This window comes from Vulpes lagopus, chromosome 2, assembly GCF_018345385.1.
Source record: "Vulpes lagopus strain Blue_001 chromosome 2, ASM1834538v1, whole genome shotgun sequence".
NCBI classification, from domain to species: domain Eukaryota; kingdom Metazoa; phylum Chordata; class Mammalia; order Carnivora; family Canidae; genus Vulpes; species Vulpes lagopus.
In genome coordinates, this window is record NC_054825.1 from 162054082 (window position 1) to 162073550 (window position 19469).

The window sequence follows — 19469 nt, forward strand, 5'->3', positions numbered from 1 at the left end:
GGTGTCCCTGCTATTCATTTTTTAAAAGATTTTAATTATTTGGCATAGAGCACAAGCAGGAAGCCTGATGCAGGGCTCAACCCCAGGAACCCAGGGATCATGGTCTGAGCAGAAGGCAGATGCTTAACTGACTGAGCCACCCAGGCGCTCTGATCTGATATTTATAAAACAGAGCTCCAACACAGGTATAGGATTATGAGCGAGTACTGAATGTGGATGTCAGATACTAATAATCTTCTATAAAAGGCCAGATACAGTTTTCGGCTTGCAAGCCACTGAAGCACAGGAAGAGTCACAGACTGTACATAAACACACGAACGTGGCTGTGTCCAGTAAACTATTTAAAAAGAACAGGTGACCAACCCTATTTGGCTGATGGCCAGTCTGTCGACTCCCAGAGTAAATGATCAGGAGCCTGTGTAAAAATGTTTAAAGTCCATACTAAAAAAGGTTGACCACTGGTTATTTATGGAGACATTCACCAGAGATGGGGGAGGTTGAAAGGGGGGCAGGGTAGAGCAGAGCTGGTCAGAGAAAAGATGTACTGTGAAGACCAGTATACATCACAAAATCACACTTATGCATTTACCAAGTGTACATTCACCTGTTGAGACAGGCATACCTTGGAGATACTTGGGCTGGGTCTCAGACCACTGTAGTAAACCAAATGTTGCAATAAAGGAAGTCAAATGAATTTTTTGGTTTCCCAGTGCATGTGGACGTCATGTTGGCACTATACTGTAGTCTATGAGGTATGCAATAGTGTCACGCCTAAAAAAGAGTGCATACTTCTATTAAAAAACTTTCTTGCTAAAAAATGCCAGCCATCATCTGAGTTTTCAGTGAGTTGTAATCACTGATCACAAAGAACTACGACAAATAATGAAAAATTTGGAAATAGTCCAAGAATAACCAACATGTGAAAGAAACATGATGGGAGCAAATACTGTTGGAAAAATGGTACTGCCCAATGCAGGGCTGCCACAAACCTTCAATTTGTAAAAACACAGTATCTGCAAAGCACGATAAAATGAGGTAGCTATGCCTGTGTATGTATAAAGAAATTAAATAATTACTGTGCAACCTCAGGATATATTCAATTGGGAATAAATCGGATAAACACAATCACAGCAGATCCTTTAAAAAAGTGTATCATCTCCCCACAATTCTGCTACGCAGTGAATCCTATAGCAAACACTACAGAACTCACAAAGTGTTAAGTAGGTGTATATACCTGACCATGTGAACACACACAAACACACACACACATACACACACCTGTCTGGTCATTCAGTTTGCCGGTACTTTGAAATTACTGATATTCCATATTCAATAGGGTTATCATTAATATAACCTCATAAATTTTCCTATAATCTGGCAAAAGTCTGTCTCACTACTTTCTAGAGAAATACGTTTCTCAATGTGTTAGGTGGGGGTTTCTTCCCAGATGAATTTTACAATCCTTAACAAGGCTTGTACAAATATCCTTTTGTTTTCTGAGTAATTTCTTACACATGAAATACTGTGTCACTTTGCAATAGGCAGTGCATTCCTGGAGTTTTTCATGGATTCTATAACCTGCAATTGAATCCAATGCTTGGGAGATATTTTTCTTTGAGAAATTTGGGGTTTCATTTATGTATATGCTGATGCATATTAGGAAGTGATTTCTGGGTAAAGCCTTTTTACACAATAACTGCTTTAATAAGACCTGCCTCTAGTATGAGTCATTTGGTGTTTATTAAAATTGGATCTGTTGTTGAAGGCCTTCCCACACTGTGAACATACATAGGGCATCTCTCCTGTGTGAATCCGCTGATGCACTTGGAGCTGTGGTTTCTTGCTGAAGGATTTCCCACAGTCACAGCATTCATAGGGCTTCTCTCCAACATGAGTTCTCTGATGTGCCATCAACTCTGATTTCTGGACAAAGGCGTTCCCACATTTGTAACAGGCAAAAGTTTTCTCTCTCATGTGTGTCATCTGATGTTTGTGGAAATTTGACCTGCCATTGAAAGCCTTCCCACAATCAGAGCATACGTAGGGTTTCTCTCCGGTGTGAATTCGCTGATGCTCCTTGAACTGTGATTTGGAAGTGAAAGCTTTCCCACAGTCACTGCATTTGTAAGGTTTCTCCCCAGTGTGAGTTCTTTGATGCATGCTGAGTATTGACTTTTGGTTGAAAGCTTTCCCACAGTCCTTGCATACATGTTGCCTCTCTCCCGTGTGAATTTTCTGGTGGATATTGAGGTGTGACTTTTGGGTGAAGGCTTTCCCACAGTCACTACATTCGTAAGGCTTCTCCCCAGTATGAATTCGGTGATGTATATCAAGTTGTGACTTGGAAATGAAGGATTTCCCACAGCTGTGGCATGGGTAAGGTTTCTCTCCAGTATGGCCTCTCTGATGTACAGTCAGGTGTGCCTTCTGGACAAAGGCCTGCCCGCACTCAATGCAAACATAGGACTTCTCCCCTGAGTGGATTCTCTGGTGCAAGCTGAGTGTTGACTTCTGAGTGAAGGCCTTCCCACATTCACTGCATGTGTACTGCCGCTCACCCGTATGAATCTTCTGATGTATGGTGAGGGTTGAATTCTGGGAGAAGCCTTTCCCACATTCACTGCATTCATAGAGTTTCTCACTAGAGTGAGTCCTCTGATGTCTGAAGAGGGATAACATCTGGAAAAAAGCTTTCCCACATTCGTGGCATTTATGGGGCTTCTTTCTAGTGTGAGTTTTCTGGTGACTAATCAGTTCTGATCTCTGAATGAAGACCTTCCCACATTCCTTACAGATGTAAGGAATGCTACCTGTGTGATCTGTCAGATACACACCAAGCTTTGGTTGTGGGGTGAAGCCTTTAGTGCATTTGCCACACTCTTGGAGGTTTTCTACACTATGGAATCTCTGTTGCTCAAGAGGTGGCTTCTGGGGGAAGCCCCTCCCACATTCAGCACATTTATCAGGTTTCTCCTGATTACGAATTTGATGTTGGCTATGCGACTGTTTATGGCTGAATTCTTTCGTACATTGATTCCCTTCACGGAAGTTCTCTCCTGGATGAATATGCTTGCAGTCAGCACTGGAAGAGCTATGGGTGAAGAGATGGCCAGGGCCAACAAGCTCATTGAGGTGTTTTGTGCTGTCAGTTTGATTCTGATGATTTACTTCTAGGTTAGGCTTCAAACTTTTTGCAAATGAGCAATGTTTATGAGATCTTTTTTGTGAAGAAACAAGGGAGGGCTTCAAATGAATGATTTTTCTGGGGTCCTTACATTCACAGTCTCTCCCTGTATCCAGTGTTTTCCTGTTGAGGAAAGCCCCATGCTGTGCAGGATTATTTTGCTTCTGCTGATCCCTCACTGCATAGCTGGCATCTTCCCGCAGGTCCTCTGAAATGCAACACCAGGAACTGTCTCTTATGACTTCATTGTGAAATAAAAATTTTTCAAACATTTTGTGTTGGGAAGTTTTAAGCCCAAATGCCCTTTCTAGAAAGAGAAAAAGAAGATGAAAGAGACACAAGTTAGCAGAGGATGAAGGAGAATAGGAGCAGACTGAGGCTGAACACAAATTGTGGTGTTATGATAAAAACAATGGCAGCGATGATGGCAATGATGAGAGGAAAGAGCCGCCCTGCCTTAGTTACTTGTCACCTGTCTGCATACAGCACAGAGCATGTGCCAGTGTTCTACATAGTGCACATGGAAAATCATTTAAATCCCCACTAACCCTGCAGGAGGTAACTGTGCTTACTCTACCTGTTTCACAGATGAATAGGAGGCACAAAATAGCTAAGTAATTGACCAAGATCATCCCACAGAACTCTGGGGAAAATGAGATTAGAACACAGGCAAGGTGGCTCCACTTATGCAAACACACGGTCTAGATCCTGTAGATACACATGCCTATAGGACGATGACAGAAAATACAGACAAGTGTGACAGGGCACCATCTGGGAACAGCCAAGGCTCGAAGGAGGGACTCAGAGGATAGCTCTTCATTAGCTTTCAGATCTAAAGTGTCACTAACCTCCCAGTTTCCTCTCCCAAATCCATCTGTCCTATAAATCCTCTGGAAAAGTAAGAAAGCACCAACCCTGACATGGCCAAGCAGTGAAAGTGAACCTATGCCCAAACTCAACTCTCCAGGAAGCTGAAATTTGTCTGCTTGAATATAGATATAAACTTACAGCCTGGTTCTCACAGCCATTGCAGTACCCTGAGCTCCATAGAGACAGCACTGGGGCAAGTGAGAGCCAGATGGGCACTGGGCGACACTGTGCCTCGCTAAGGAAAATCATTAAACATGAGCAAACAAAGAAAAAAAAATAAACATGAGCAATAAATAAATAAATAAATAAACATGAGCAAAGGAGATTCTAAGAAGCCGAGAGGCAAAATGTCATCATATGCATTCTTTGTGCAAACTTGCTGAAAGGAGCACAGGAAGAAGCACCTGGATGCTTCAGTCAACTTCTAAGAGTTTTCTAAGAAGTGCTCAGAAAGGTTGAAGACCACATCTGCTAAAGAGAAAGGAAAATTTGAAGACATGGCTAAGGTGGACAAGGCCCGTTATGAAAGAGAAATGAAAACTTATATCCCTCCTAAAGGGGAAACAAAAAAGAAGCTCAAGGATCCCAATGTACCCAAGAGGCCTCCCTCGGCCTTTTTCTTGTTTTGTTCTGAGTATCGCCCAAGAATCAAAGGAGAGCATCCCGGCCTATCCATTGGTGATGTTGCAAAGAAACTGGGGAAAGATGTGGAATAACACTGCTGCAGATGACAAGCAGCCTTATGAAAAGAAGGCTGCTAAGCTGAAGGAAAAATATGAAAAGGATATTGCTGCATACCAAGCTAAAGGAAAGCCTGATGTGACAAAAAAAAAAAAAGGGAGTTGTCAAGGCTGAAAAGAGCAAGAAAAAGAAGGAAGACAAGGAAGATGAAGAGGATGAGGAGGAAGAAGATTAAGAAGATGATGATGAATAAGATGGTTCTAGTGCAGTTTTTTTCTTGTCTATAAAGCATTTAACCCCCTTGTACACGACTCACTCCTTTTAAAGAAAAAAACTGAAATGTAAGGCTGTGTAAGATTTGTTTTTAAATTGTACCGTGTCTTTTTTGGTATAGTTAACACACTACCGAATGTGTCTTTAGATAGCTCTGTCCTTGTGGCATTTTCAGTAGCCACTAACCTTGCCAGGTACAGTATGGGGGTTGTAAATTGTCATGGAAATTTAAAGCAGGTTCTTGTTGGTGCACAGCACAAATTAGTTATATATGGGGATGGTAGTTTTTCATCTTCAGTTGTCTCTGATGCAGCTTCTACGAAATAATTGTTATTCTGTTAACTGAATACCACTCTGTAATTGCAAAAAAAAAAAAAAAAAAGTTGCAGCTGTTTTGTTGACATTCTGAATGCTTCTAAGTAAATACAGTTTTTTAAATTAAAAACAAGTTAATAAACAAACTTACAATCCTAGAGAAGTACATTGGAAGAGTAGACAAGCAAGCTGTCCCCTGAAATTTGTGTCACTCTCTTCTTCCACAGAAGTTTAACTGTGGTCAGGAACATGGCTGCCCAGCTACATAACAGTTCCGAATGTCCTTTGCAATGAGGTGTTGATGGATAGACCATTGTTGTTGATGGAATATGGATACATTATGTACCACTTCTGGCCTGGGTGATAAGACCACAGCTTCTCAAAACCCTCCACACCTTTTCTGCCTACTAGAACCTGCTTTGGATGTTGTGCACAGTTGGTAGTATCATAAAGCATAGGCAACAACACCAACAGAAAAACTTAGACATCTGAAGAATATAAGAAGTGAGGCTTCCTACTGACCTACCTGCCTTCTACAAGAGAGAAATTATTCTAGAAATTACTACACTGAACCTTGGTCTCTTTGAATAACTTTCAGCCTTATACTACCTAATATACCATTTTTTCTCCACCAAGAATGGGAGTCATTGATCAACAAATTTAGTAGTATAAAACACAAGATACAACAGATGCTAAAAAGAAAAAGGGGGACGTGGCTGGCTTAGTCGGTAGAGCACACAACTCTTGATCTTGGGGTTGTGAGTTTGAGCCCCATGTTTGGTGATTACTTAAAAACAAAATCTTTTTTAAAAATTGTGGTTAAAAAAAAGTAATATAAAATTTACCATCTCCACCATTTCTTAAAAATTGTTCTTATTTTAAGTACACTCATGTCCAGCATTGGGCTTGAACTGAGACCCTGAGATCAAGAGTTGCATGCTCCTCTGACCAAGCTAGCCAGGGCTCTCCCCCGCCATCTCAACCATTTCTAAGTGTTAGGCACATTCCCAGTATTGTGTAGCCAATTTCCAGTTGAAAAACTGAAGCGATGCCCCTGAAACAGCAGCTCCCCCTCGTCTTCTCCCCTCTGGCAACCACCATTTTACTTTGTCTCTGTGAATAGTAATACTCTCTAGATACCTCCTATTGTAAGTGGAATTGGAGACTATTTGTCTTTTTGTGAGTGGTTTATTTCACTTATAATGTCCTCAAGGATCACCTATATTATATCATGTGTTATTTACCTTTCTTTTTAAGGCTGAATAATATTCCATGGTGTATATAGAACAGACTTTGTTTATCCATTCACCTATCAATGGACAACTGTATTGCACCCATGTCTTAGCCATCATGAATAGTGCTATGAACACAGGTATGTATCGCTTCAGGATCCTGTTTTTTCTTCTTTTTTTAAAGATTTTATTTATTTATTCATGAGAGATACACACACACACACACACACACACACACACAGAGGCAGAAACTCAGGCAGAGGGAGAAGCAGGCTCCATGCAGGGAGCCCGATGTGGGACTCGATCCCGGGTCTCCAGGATCATGCCCTGGGCTGAAGGCGGCACCAAACCGCTGAGCCACCTGGGCTGCCCAGGATCCTGTTTTTTATTCTCCTGGATATATACATATACACAAAAGTGGAATTAATTGCTGGATCATATGGTAATTCTACATTTAATTTTCTGAGGAATCACCATACTGTCTTCCAGGGTGGCTGCACCATTTTACATTCCCACAAACAGTGCACAGGAATCACTAACTTGCCAACACTTATTATTTTGTTTTTTGCCAGTAGCCACTTTAATGAGCTGATTTTCACATTGTGGTTTTGCTTTGCATTTCCCTAATGTTGAACATCTCTTCAAATACTTGTTGGCCATTTATATATCATCTTTGGAGAAATGTCCATTCAAGTCCCTTACCTTATTTTTTAAATCAGGTTATTTGTTGTTTCATTTTTCACTCATATAGCAATTTTACCCAAACACTGGCTTTCATTTTTTTTCTGAAAATCTTATACTGAGTTCCCAGGCATGCATATGGAACATTTTAAACTCCCACTGCTGAAGATGTTCAATGTAAAATAACAGAACTATGCTGAAAGGCTTATCCTTAATTCTCTAACACAGCTAGCTAAACAATGCTGCTTTCAAAAAAGCCCAATTTATTTCCCAGCCCAAGCAATATTCATGACTTCTACCCTCATTCAGCTTTTTCTGCCTGTTCCTTTGCTCCAGCTCATAACTACTATGTGGAACAGCTACAAGTACCATGCCCTTCACATCACCCCCAGTGCTGCTCCTCCTCTGGGCTGATGACATCCCCTCTGACCTTCACAAGCACTCCCTACATCCCTTACTCTGATACTTATTTCTTGAGTAGCCTTCCATTAAATACATAAGATTAATGCCAAAGGCTAATGGTTTTAACACCTCATGCCATTACCCAATCTAATGACAATCCTCTGTGCCTTTGAATTTACCTTAATAGATTTTACAGTTTTCTTAGTATATATATTGTCTTCACTTATGTATATCATACGTATGTCTCTGCAGTAAACATGGAAGAAAATAGGAACCCAATGGAATAGAGCACAAATGACAGAACTCTTCAAATACATTTAAAATTAGAAATGTGTGGCCATGATGCTAATGTTACTGGAAAGACTATTTATTAATCCTATTAGTAAGAAATAACTATTTTTCCATCAAATCTCAGGCAAAAAAAAAAAATATCAGTAAAATCTACCAATGGCATTTTGACTGACCTCATCAATGACTGGAATCCACAAAACCCATTAGGAACAAAAACAGAGGCAGGAGGAACTGGGAACTAATTTATGAGAGACCCATTGGGATTAAGAAAAAGTATAAACTAAGTTGTACATCCAAAACAAAAAAATGGGGGCAGCCCAAGTGGCTCAGCGGTTTAGCGCCACCTTTGGCCCAGGGTGTGATCCTGGAAACCCGAGATTGAGTCCCACATCGGGCTCCCTGCATGAAGCCTGCTTCTCCCTCTGCCTGTGTCTTTGCCTCTCTCTCTCTCTCTGTGTCTCTCATGAGTAAATAAATAAAATCTTTAAAAAGAAAAAAGAAAAAAAATGGTTGGATTTCTAAGACTGAGATGGAAGGGCCAAGAAACATAGGAGACTCTGACAAAATGTATAAGGTGAGAAGAATGTCTAATTGGTGTAAGGATTCCAATTTCTGATCTCCCAAAAATAAAGGAAGTGTCATCCCACAGTCCACCAAATGGCTGAATAAGGTAAGAGAATGGCTGAGCCACAAGGACTAGAGGGAGTTGGTCTAAGGATCACCAGAAAAAATTGAGGCCTGTGTGTTCTGAATAGAAGGGCCCTTTAAGGTAATTCCTATATGAAGGGATGACCAGAGTGAAGCAGGGAGCGGAGCTGCAGGTGTCACAATTACAAGGAAAAGAAGAAAGAAGACCCAGCACAGAAAAGAAAAACCAATGAATTAAGGGAACAAATAAAAAAAGAAAAAAGGTTTTAAGAAAAAACTCTATGGACACAAATGGGTACAACAATATGAGGAAGGCAATGTACAGACGGAAAACCCAATCAGAAGACAGATCGGAGATGTTCCACTAGTTATTAGAAAAATGAAATCAACAAGAAACAGCCTTATCGGCTATCAAATGGGCCGTGAGAAATCTGATGTGCACCATGCTGGCAAGATGCACAAATGTGGATCCTTGTACATTCTCCGATAAGAGAGTAAATTAAACCCTACTAAAGAGCAGTACGGTATACTGAGTCACATTATAATAACACTTCTATCCAGGGGTGAGGGAATCCCACTCCTGAGTATTCACCTCTGAGAAATTCTTACACCTGCCCCTAAGGGGCATTTACAAGATAATGTATCAGTGTTAGAAACTGGGAGTCGGGGAAGCCCTGGTGGTGCAGCGGTTTAGCGCCGCCTGCAGCCCAGGGCCTGATCCTGGAGACCCCGGATCGAGTCCCACATCGGGCTTCCTGCATGGAGCCTGCTTCTCCCTCTGCCTGTGTCTCTGCCTCTCTCTCTCTCTCTGAATGAATAAATAAATAAATCTTTAAAATAAAAAAAAAAAGAAAAAGAAACTGGGAGTGGGAGGTGACATACCACCCACCACTGGGGGATGGATAGTGTGGCAGGTTGAATAATGCTCCTCTCAAGATATCCATGTTGGCTAGGTAAAATCACTCACCTTGATGCCTCTGATGTGGGAGCTGAACTTCTCTCATCCATGGCTCCTCTCCTTTTTCCATCCTAGAAATGATCTCTGGGTTGGGAATGTTATACCCTGTTAATGAAAAGAATATTGGATTTGGATGTGTCTTGGGCTTTACAGGCCATTCAACGAAGCTCTGTGTTGGCTCATCAGAAAAGTCAATATCTTTCACTAGAAACAAAGTAATATTCAAAGGTGTCCTAAAGGAATGAACAATCCAGGACAAATCAAAGGCAAACAGATTACATACTTCAGATGCCCTACTGTGTTCCACAACAAGGAAGGAAATCTCAACGAGGTCCATCCAAGATTCCCGGGTCAGGTGTGCTCACCCACGAAGAGGAGGTGGCTGTAGATCTCCAGCATTACATCCTGGTATAGGCATCTCTGGGCAGGGTCCAGTTGCTGCCACTCCTCCCTGCTGAAGTCCATGGTCACATCCTCAAATGACACTGATCCCTGTAACAACATACCCCACTGTGAATTAGACATTATTGGTGAATACAGAAGTTACATGTAGACTTGTTTTTAATGAGTTTTCACCATGATTTATATTGGCTTTCCACTAACTCCCATTTCATATTGTATTTTGGGGGATTAAAAAAATTTCTAGAAATATCTTGCCATCTACTACATACTTGTGATATTATGCTGGCTTTTATTCCAGTTTTCTGGAATTGAGCTCTTAAACCCTTTATATTTCTCAAGTGATGCAAGTAATAAAGGTGTCTTGTGTTATGTTTAAGATGTGTTTTGGGGGATCCCTGGGTGGCCCAGCGGTTTGGCGCCTGCCTTTGGCCCAGGGCGCGATCCTGGAGACCCGGGATGGAATCCCACATCAGGCTCCCAGTGCATGGAGCCTGCTTCTCCCTCTGCCTGTGTCTCTGCCTCTCTCTCTCTCTCTGTTTGACTATAAAAAAAAAAAAAAAAAAAAAAAAAAAGATGTGTTTTGGTAGTGGGGGCCTGGTTGCTAGGGAAACCTACCACATGATTAGAGGGTTAGAACTTTCAGCTCCACCCTACCTCCAGGGAGGGAAGAGGTGGAGGTGCAACCAGTTGCCAATGGCCAATGATTCCTTCAGTCATGCTTAGGTCATGAAGCCTCCATAAATATGTATTTACCCAAAGGGCAGGGTTTGGAGAGCTTCCAGGCTGCTGAACCAGATCACTTACATATGCCCCCTGGCCAGGCCTCAAATTGTATGGGGGACAGAAATTCCTTTAGAATGTTGCCCGATGGATGTCATGTGGCTGTTGATTCTTATCCTTTAATATCCTTTGTAGTGAACCAGTAACACGTAGTGAGTAAATGGGTTTCCTGAGTTCTGTTAGCTAGTCTTGAAAATTAATCAAACCCAAGGAGGGCGTTATGAGAACCTCCAAAAACCAATGAGTCAGAAGCAATGGTGACCAACTGGAGTTGTGATTGGCAGATGAAGTGGGGGGAGAGGTGCTGTCTTGTAGGACTGTGCCCTCAACCTGTGGGATCTGACCCTATTCATGAGTAGATAGTGCCCGAATTGAGTTAAATTTGAGAACAAAAGACCCCAACAATAAGACGATAACAGCTCATGGAGCAGATGTCAACTTCCCAAAATTTTAACCAGGCTGGATGACCGTGAGGAACAAAATCAGTCAGCACAGCTAGAGATGATGAGCTGGCACAAAATTCAGGAAAATTCATAGAAAAACCTTTTTATGCTCCTCATTGGCCACCACATCCTGAAGCCACTGCCAGAAACCACAAGGTGCATCCTGCTTGTCTGCTCCTAATGTTGAAGTCTGGGACCTGAGTCTGGTCACCCTTGTTAAGGGTACAGAACTTGTGGGTTTTGCCTATTTAACCCTACATCTTCCCCTTTGGAGCATACTTTCCTTTTATAGCAGAAGCCTGTGGTCACCCCAGTTTGCAAGCAGTAGGCCAATTAAGCTTTCCCATGCCTTGGACCAAATCTTTGCATTCTGGGAATTCCTGCTGACAAACTGTAGGACACCCAGCTGGTATTGCAGAGAAGTGCTTGGTATGGGAAAAAGTCCCACACATTTGGTGACCAGAAGCGCAGCGTTCTGTGCATATAAAGGAGACACGTAGGAGAAGTTATTTTCCTTTACAACAGGGAATACTGATATGAGCAAAAGCCAATTCCCTTCCTGGAAGGGTGGGCATGGAAAGCATGTGTGTGCTGGGGGTGGGAGTATATAAGAGCACTCAATGGAAACTCCAAGACAGTTCTTTGCAGTTCTGGACCAAATTCTAACATATATGTGAAAGGAGGGAGAATCCCTTCACATCACCAAGCAGTTCTGCAGTGGGGTGGCCCACAATTCAACTCCGTTCTGACACCATCTACCTGGAGGTGGTGTCAGATCCCAGAGGTGAAGGATTGGTCCTATATGGCTGCCCCACCCCTTCAGGTGCCAGTCACAAGCCCAGGCTGTCACCTGTAGCTCTGACTAGCTGGCATAAATTAGAGGTTCCCACATCCTCCTTCTTGAGCTCAATTAATATGCTAGAGCAGCTCAATCAATTAAGGAAACCCATTTACTCACTAGGATCACCAGTTTATTATGAAAAGATAGTAAAAGATATGGATCAAGAGCCAGATGAAGGGGACGCCTGGGTGGCTCAGCAGTTAAGCATCTGCCTTCGGCTCAGGGCGTGATCCTGGAGTCCTAGAATTGAGTCCCACATCATGGGGAGCCCACTTTTCTACCTCTGCCTGTGTCACTGCCTCTCTCTTTCTTTCTCATGAATAAGTAAAATCTTAAAAAAAAAAAGAAAAGAAAAAGAAAAAAGACCCAGATGAAGAGATGCACAGGGCAAGGTATGTAGGAAGGGAATCAGAGCTTCCATGCCCCCTCCAGGTGAATCACTCTCGGGGCAGGGCCATGTGCTCATCAACCCAGAAGCTCCCCAAACCCCATCCTTTTGAGTGTTTATGGAGGTTTTATTACAGTCATGACTGAATAAATCATAGGCCTTTGGTAAATGAGCCTACCCCCAGCCACTCCCCCCTTCTCTGGAGGTGGGACTGAAGGTCCCAACCCTAGGATCAGTGGGTTGGTTTCCTTGGCAAAACCCCCCCCCCCCAGTAGGGTTTCCAAAATTCACCTTATTTACATAAACCCAGTTGTGGAAAGAGGTCTGTTATAAACAAGACACACACTTCACCTTTAGGGCTCTGAAGCATTTTTCCCCCCAGGAACTGACAAGACCAAATACTGTGACAAAAGATGCTCCTGCTTATAGCTCAGGAAATTCCTGAGAGATTTGGGGAGCTGTGAGCCAGGAACCCTGGATGATGAACTAATATATAGGTTTCTCATAAATCTCCTATCACATAGCTTTGTAAGGGGGTCATTAAAAGTTTAGGAAGCAAATACCAAAACATTTAGTTATTGGGGTAAAAACTGATTGATATTGAGGAGAAATACAGTGTTGACCATGGTTATTTTGGGTTTTTTAAGCTGAACATGTGATCTTATGGAGAACAGTGAAATAGGTTATACCTTCTTGCTACATCAAGCTCATACTGTGTCAGACAATTTTGATCATTTGCCAGAGTGCTGCTTGCAAAGACAACTGTTTTTATTCATAAGCCTAGCAAAACAATCTTTCTTTTCTATGTACTAATAAGACTAAAACTACTTGCAAAGGAAAAAAGTGGCAAAAATGTTACAAATATATGCAGAGACAGGTTATTAGTATTATAAAATATATTTGAAAACCAGAGGCTGGGGCACCTGGGTGGCTTAATTGGTTAAGCAACTGCCTTGGGCTCAGATCATGATCTCAGGGTCCTGGATCCTGCTCAGTGGGAAGTCTCTTTCTCCCTGCTCTCAAATAAATAAATAAAATTAAAAATAAATAAACAAAAATAAAAGATTTTATTTATTTGAGAATGAAAGTGGGAGAGTGCACAAACAGGGTGGGGGCTGGAGGGAGAGGGAAAAGCAGACTCCACACTGAGCAGGGAGCCTGATATGGGGCTCTGATCCCAGGACCCTTGAGATCATGGCCTGACCAGAGGGCAGATGTTTATCTGACTGAGCCACCCAGGTTCCTCTAACCTTCAATTTTTAAAAAAAGACCAATAAAACAGAAAAATGTAAAGTGCAAATTAAAGCAACAATAGCATACTATTTATTTTTTATCAAATTCACAGGGTTATGGGGATCCCTCAACGGTTTAGCACCTGCCTTCGGCCCAGGGCATGATCCTGGGGTCCCAGGATCCAGTCCCGGATCAGGCTCCTTGCATGGAGCCTGCTTCTCCCTCTGCCTCTCTCTCATGAATAAATAAATAAAATCTTAAAAAAAAAAAAAATTCACAGGGTTGTAAAGTACAAAATAGCAACATACAGTATTGGCCAAAAGAGGGCACACTAGGTGAATGCTGGCAGCAAATATTCTAACATGAATAGAAAAGCTGACTGAAAAGGTGAATTAGCAAAGGAGTTATCTAATGAAATGGCAAAATGAAAACCAGGCCAAGCAGACAAAATGATTTTCATCATAAAAAAGGGAATGAGCTAATAGGAAGTAACCTGTATCATAACATCCACTTGAACATGCTTTCAATCACATTCTTAACAATTCAACCCATGTCAACACAAAAGTAAAGGCACTTTTCTTTTTTTTTTTTTTTTTATAGAGATCGAGACAACTTGGGCCTCTCTTCCCCCTTTTTTTTTTTTAATTAATTTATTTACTTATGATAGTCGCACAGAGAGAGAGAGAGAGAGGCGCAGAGACATAGGCAGAGGGAGAAGCAGGCTCCTCACAGGGAGCCCAATGCAGGACCAGGACCCAGGACCCAGGACCCCAGGACCCCAGAATCACACAGAGCCAAAGGCAGACACTCAACCATTGAGCCAAGCAGGCATCCTTGGAAACATGGTCTTTAATAAGTTCAAATGAAGTCAGTAGGTGGGCCCTATTCCAGGGGTCCTTATAAGAAAAGTAGATTAAGGGATATCTGGGTGGCTTAGTGGCTGAGCACTTGCCTTTGGCTTAGGGTGTGATCCCGGGGTCCTGGGATGGAGCCCCACATTGGGCTCCCTATGGGGAGCCTGCTTCTTCTGCCTAGCTCTTTGTGTTTCTCATGAATAAATACAATCTTACAAAAAAAAAAAAAGTAAAGGAGATTAAGACACAGATACCCCCCTCTTCCCCAGGGAAGATCATGTGTACGGACACAGAGGTCCATCTATAAGCCAAGGAGAAACCACAAAAGGAACAACCCTGCTGACACTTTGATCTTGGATTTCTAGCCTCTAGCACTATGAGAAAATAAATTTCTGTTTAAGCCACCCAATTGGTGGTACTTTTATAGCAGCCCTAGAAAACTAATATTGTCACACAACAAGGTCTCAACATTTTGTTTCAAATTTGGGTGTTTTACATTTGCATTTTAAGAATGACTTTTAGGGGCACCTGGGTGGCTCAGTTAAGTGTCTGCCTTCTGCTCAGGTCAGGATCCCAGGTCCTGGGATCAAACCTTGCATCAGGCTCCCTGCTCAGTAGGGAGTATGTTTGTCCCTCTCTCTCTCTGCCCTTCCACCCACCTGTGTGCTCACTCTCTCTCAAATAAATAAAAGCTTTAAAAAAAAAATGAATGACTTTTAAATACTTATGGTGGTATCTTTTAATTTTTAAATGATTTTTACTTGGCATTTACTGTAATAGTTTAATGTTCCTTTCTTTCAATGTTTTCTGTTAAATGTTTCTGTCAGGTGAAGATGACTTTAAACATTACTGAAATATGTAATTTCACAATGCACCAGTCACAATGGTAATAAACCATGCACTTATTATACTTTTTAAAAACAGAGTATCTCTCTGTAATTTTGATTATAAACCTATCACAGGTCAACAATTGTTATTAACAAACATCATTGTTTTCAAACATACAATGTCTTTAAATACACAGACTAGAGGTACCTGGGTGACTCAAGTTATAATCTCGGGGTCCTGGAATTGAGTCCTGAGTGAGTTCTGTGCTCAGTGGGGAGTCTGCTTGTCCCTCTGCCCCTACCCCCACTCATATGTACACTCTCACTCTTAAATAAATAAAATCTTTAATAAACAAATAAATAAATATACAGACTAACTTGGAATTTCAGCAAATCTTGAGTATACCCAAGAATCTTCCTTTCTCCCTCCCCAATATCAAATATTTTATCTATGGGCAATTTGGAAACATCATTCTCTGGCATTTTCATTCATCATTTAAAATATGAAAAACCACACATGTGCTTAAAACAGTTTTTGCTCTAGTATCCCATGATTCTAAAACCATGAGGACAGAGCGGAAAGGAGACAACCCCCACCAGGCAGGTAAGAAGTCAGAAGGGGACCAGCTGAGAATATGCAAAGACCCAATGGTGGATGAAGGATCTCCGGAGCTGAGCAGTCAGGAGTTAGCATTTCTCTGCCAGGGACTGGGGCTTCCCACCCAGATCAGGGGCTACCTTTTCTTCTTCCTTTGCCCCAGGGCCAACCCCTCTACAACATACCTTCCTCTACAGTTTCCTCTATTATACAGGTCTGTGAAAGAGGGGACATCAGCCCCCCTCCGGAGTCTGCTCTCAGCAGGAAGATGCACATGGTCTCAGCCACAGTGAGTCCAGAATCTGCTGCTTCTTGTGTCTGCCCTCAGGTTCTGGAAAACTGTCCATGGGGCTGCTCCTGCTTACCTCACATGGTCCATCCTGCTCCTGTGGACTCAGGGCCTGGGATCTTTGGTGCCAATTCTCTTTGGCAGGCATGTCTCCCCTGTGCTTCACTTCCCGGTTTCTCTTGCTGACAGCTCCACTTTTTTCAGGATCCTGAAGCTCGGTGGGCATCTAGGAGCTTCAATCTGAGCTGCTGAGGAGAGTCTGGCTGGGCTGTGGAGACCTGCAGCCTCAGTGATGTGGTCTGACCCAGGGGCCCTGCAAAGCCAGGAAGTCCTGGAAAGGCAATGGCCCACATGGTCACTCCTCTAACAGTTGCTCTATACAAGTATTTCTGAGGATCCTTAGGGGAAGGCCACTATGCTACACCCTATGGAATAAAAGTTCATAAGAACCCAACCAGTTATTAATCAGGGTAAAATAAAAGATGAAGAGTTCTGGGGCGCTTGGGTGGCTCAGTCAGTTTAGCAGCCGACTCTTGATTTTGGCTCAGGTCATGATCTTGGGGTCCTGGGATTGAGCCCCAAGTCAGGCTATGCGCTCAGCGGAGAGTCTGCTTTGGGATTCTATCTCTCCCTCTGTCCCTCCCTGCCCTCGCTCTAAAATAAGGAAATAAATCTTAAAACAAACAAACAAACAAACAAACAAAAAACAAAGTATTTGGAATACATGAAGGTTTATTTTTTTTAATATTTTATTTATTTTTCATGAGAGACACAGAGAGAAAGAGGGAGAGACAGGAAGAGGGAGAAGCAGGCTCCATGCAGGGAGCCCGAAGTGGGACTCGATCCCAGGACCTCAGGATTACACCCTGGGCCGAAGGCAGGTGCTCAACCACTGAGCCATCCAGGGACCCCCTACATGAAGGTTTAATTGTAGCTCTGCCACCTTTAAGCTTTGAGAACATGAAGATAATACTTTAACTGTAGTCTCCAAAATGAGGATGCAAGTTTTTATCACAGGCATCGGGAAAGACATGTGATAAGACTTATCAAGCTGTCAGCATATGTCCCGGCATGTGGTAAACACCCTGTTCAATTTTCACATAACACTGTCCACTAAACATTACGATCATTATTATGCCCATTTTGTGGATGAGGAAACTTAAGCTGTTACACCCTTGCCTTATGGTCTCAGTCAGCAGAGGGGAGAAAAGAAAATCAATCCTTCCTCTGCCTTGTTCCAAACTGCAGTTGTCTCTATCTCATGTGGTCCCCTATGTACACGGTCAGCTTCCATAAACACCATTTCCATTTCCTGTTGCCTTTACAGAACAGGGTCTCTGAGGTAGCCTTGCTGATATGCTGGTCCAAGCTTCTGGACATTTCAGTTCCCATCCAGAATCCCTTGACAGCCCAGGCTTTTCTTTTTTAAATATTTTATTTTGGGGGCACCTGGGTGGCTCAATGGTTGAGCGTCTGCCTTTGGCTCAGGTCATGATCCCTGTGTCCTGGGATAGAGTCCCACATCGGGCTCCCTGCAGGGAGGTTGCTTCTCCCTCCACCTATGTCTCTGCCTCTCTCTGTATGTCTCATAAATAAATAAAAATAATAAATATATATTTTATTTTTAAGTAATCTCTACAGCCAACGTGGGGCTCGAATTTAAATTTCCAGATCAAAAGTCACACGCTCCACCGACTGAGCAGCTAGGTGCCCCATAACAAAGATGAAACTTAAACTTACTGTCCTCAACCCCCACCATCACCTGGAAAACCTGCAGACATGCAGCAGGACCTCCAATCACTTACCATGTCTTAACTGTACATCATGAATTGCCTCCCAACACCACACTCACCCAAATGCAGTTCACCCACAGCACTGACCTCCAGATATCCCCAAGGAGTGGACCACAGGACTGCCTGAAGGTCACGGAATGCCTCCCCGTCTCAGACATAGCCAGGCTACGCTGGCTGCCAATGTTTCCCAGGGAGTGGGATTTCCACAGAACCTGGAATAATCCCGAACACGGGGCTCCAACTGATGCACCCCAAAAGGAAATCATCCTCCATCTGCTCATGTGCCAGTTACTGACCCTTGCCACTTTCCACAGGGAGCTAAGGAGGAGGCCTCAGAAAACCCCATAACGGACCTCCCAGCCAGACCTGCTGTCCATCGGCTCCCATACGCTGCCCTTAGCACCCTTCGGAGTTCTGTAGGTCCCCCACACTGCTTCCCGATGTTACAAGGGGCCCCTCGAAGTCCTCCCATCCCTGAAGCTCCTACTCCCAGTCAGTCATGCCTGCAGAGTCTCTCCCCGAACGTGCCGGTTCCACCTACTCCGGCTGCTCCAGAAGCACGTTCGCCGTCCTCAGGTGAACAAGTCTAAAGGACCAACACTACGAGATCTGATATCAGAACACACCTGGAGTTAAGTTCCCACAATACTTACACACACACACACACGAAATAGGCAAAAGCCTGAAAAGGACCGAACCAATCACCCAACTCAGAGAAGCCGCCACCAATCTCACAGCCCCCCTCACTAAGGGCCCCATCACTCACACCGCAAACCCTCGTCACTCGTCCCCCACGCCACCGACACTCACAGACCCCACAGAATCTCCACTGCTAATATCCCAAATCACCTCAGCCTCCCACACGGATGACGGACGGGCCAGAGCCAGTCAAAGCTAAGGCGAAATGGCCGCGCCGAGCTACTTCCGGTCTGGGTTATAGTCCCGGCCACATTTCTCAGCGCGCCGGGGTATGAGCGGTGCGCATGCTCGGTAGGAGCCGTGAAGCCACGCCCCGCCAATAGTTATCATGGCGCTTTTCTCGTGTGTTTGTGTGTGTGTGTGTGTGTGTGTGTGTCTGTGTGTGGCAGGAGATCTCTTACCTACTTGTTTCTAGATGTGTTTCTAGGAGGAACTGCCATTGCGCTTCCTGGAAAATACCATTCCTCTGTATTTTCACACTGATTTAAAACCCTGCACTCAGAATCCAGGTGTTCTGTCCCTTCCTACCTACCACGACCCACCCACCGTGCAGAGAGAGGCTAATGGGATAGGAGCCACTCCCCAGTGCGCTGCCGGTGAGAGAAGAGACAAAGCCAGACCCAGTGTTCAGAAGTAGTTTCTTTATTTATAAGTTCTGCAGCCATTTACTGCATAGTTAAGCACAAAGATTCTGGAGCTGGGCTGCCTGGGTTTGAAGCCAGATGTTTACGTTTGGGCAAGTTATTTAACCTCTCTGTACTTAAGTTTCCTATTACATAAAGTTGTG

General features: G+C 43.2%; 1 protein-coding gene and 1 pseudogene across 5 annotated transcripts; one reads left to right on the plus strand and one right to left on the minus strand.

Annotated features, from left to right (window-relative positions):
• Window positions 1-51: 51 nt before the first annotated feature.
• Window positions 52-18906, minus strand: ZNF175 (zinc finger protein 175). Of its 5 annotated transcripts, XM_041745140.1 has the most exons (6): window positions 18525-18812; window positions 18071-18195; window positions 16267-16521; window positions 9901-10027; window positions 9545-9640; window positions 52-3491 (listed from the first exon to the last, which is right to left on the minus strand). In XM_041745140.1, exons 3-6 carry the CDS (start codon window positions 16414-16416, stop codon window positions 1702-1704), a joined length of 2163 nt encoding a protein of 720 aa, XP_041601074.1. In that variant the 5' UTR covers window positions 16417-16521; window positions 18071-18195; window positions 18525-18812; the 3' UTR covers window positions 52-1701. The 5 variants fall into 5 exon arrangements, with proteins under 5 accessions (XP_041601074.1, XP_041601073.1, XP_041601075.1 ...); XM_041745139.1 differs by lacking the exons at window positions 18071-18195; window positions 18525-18812 and adding an exon at window positions 18833-18906; XM_041745141.1 differs by having other exon boundaries at window positions 52-3392; window positions 18071-18813.
• LOC121485110 lies at window positions 3506-5449 on the plus strand (annotated as a pseudogene).
• Window positions 18907-19469: the final 563 nt, after the last annotated feature.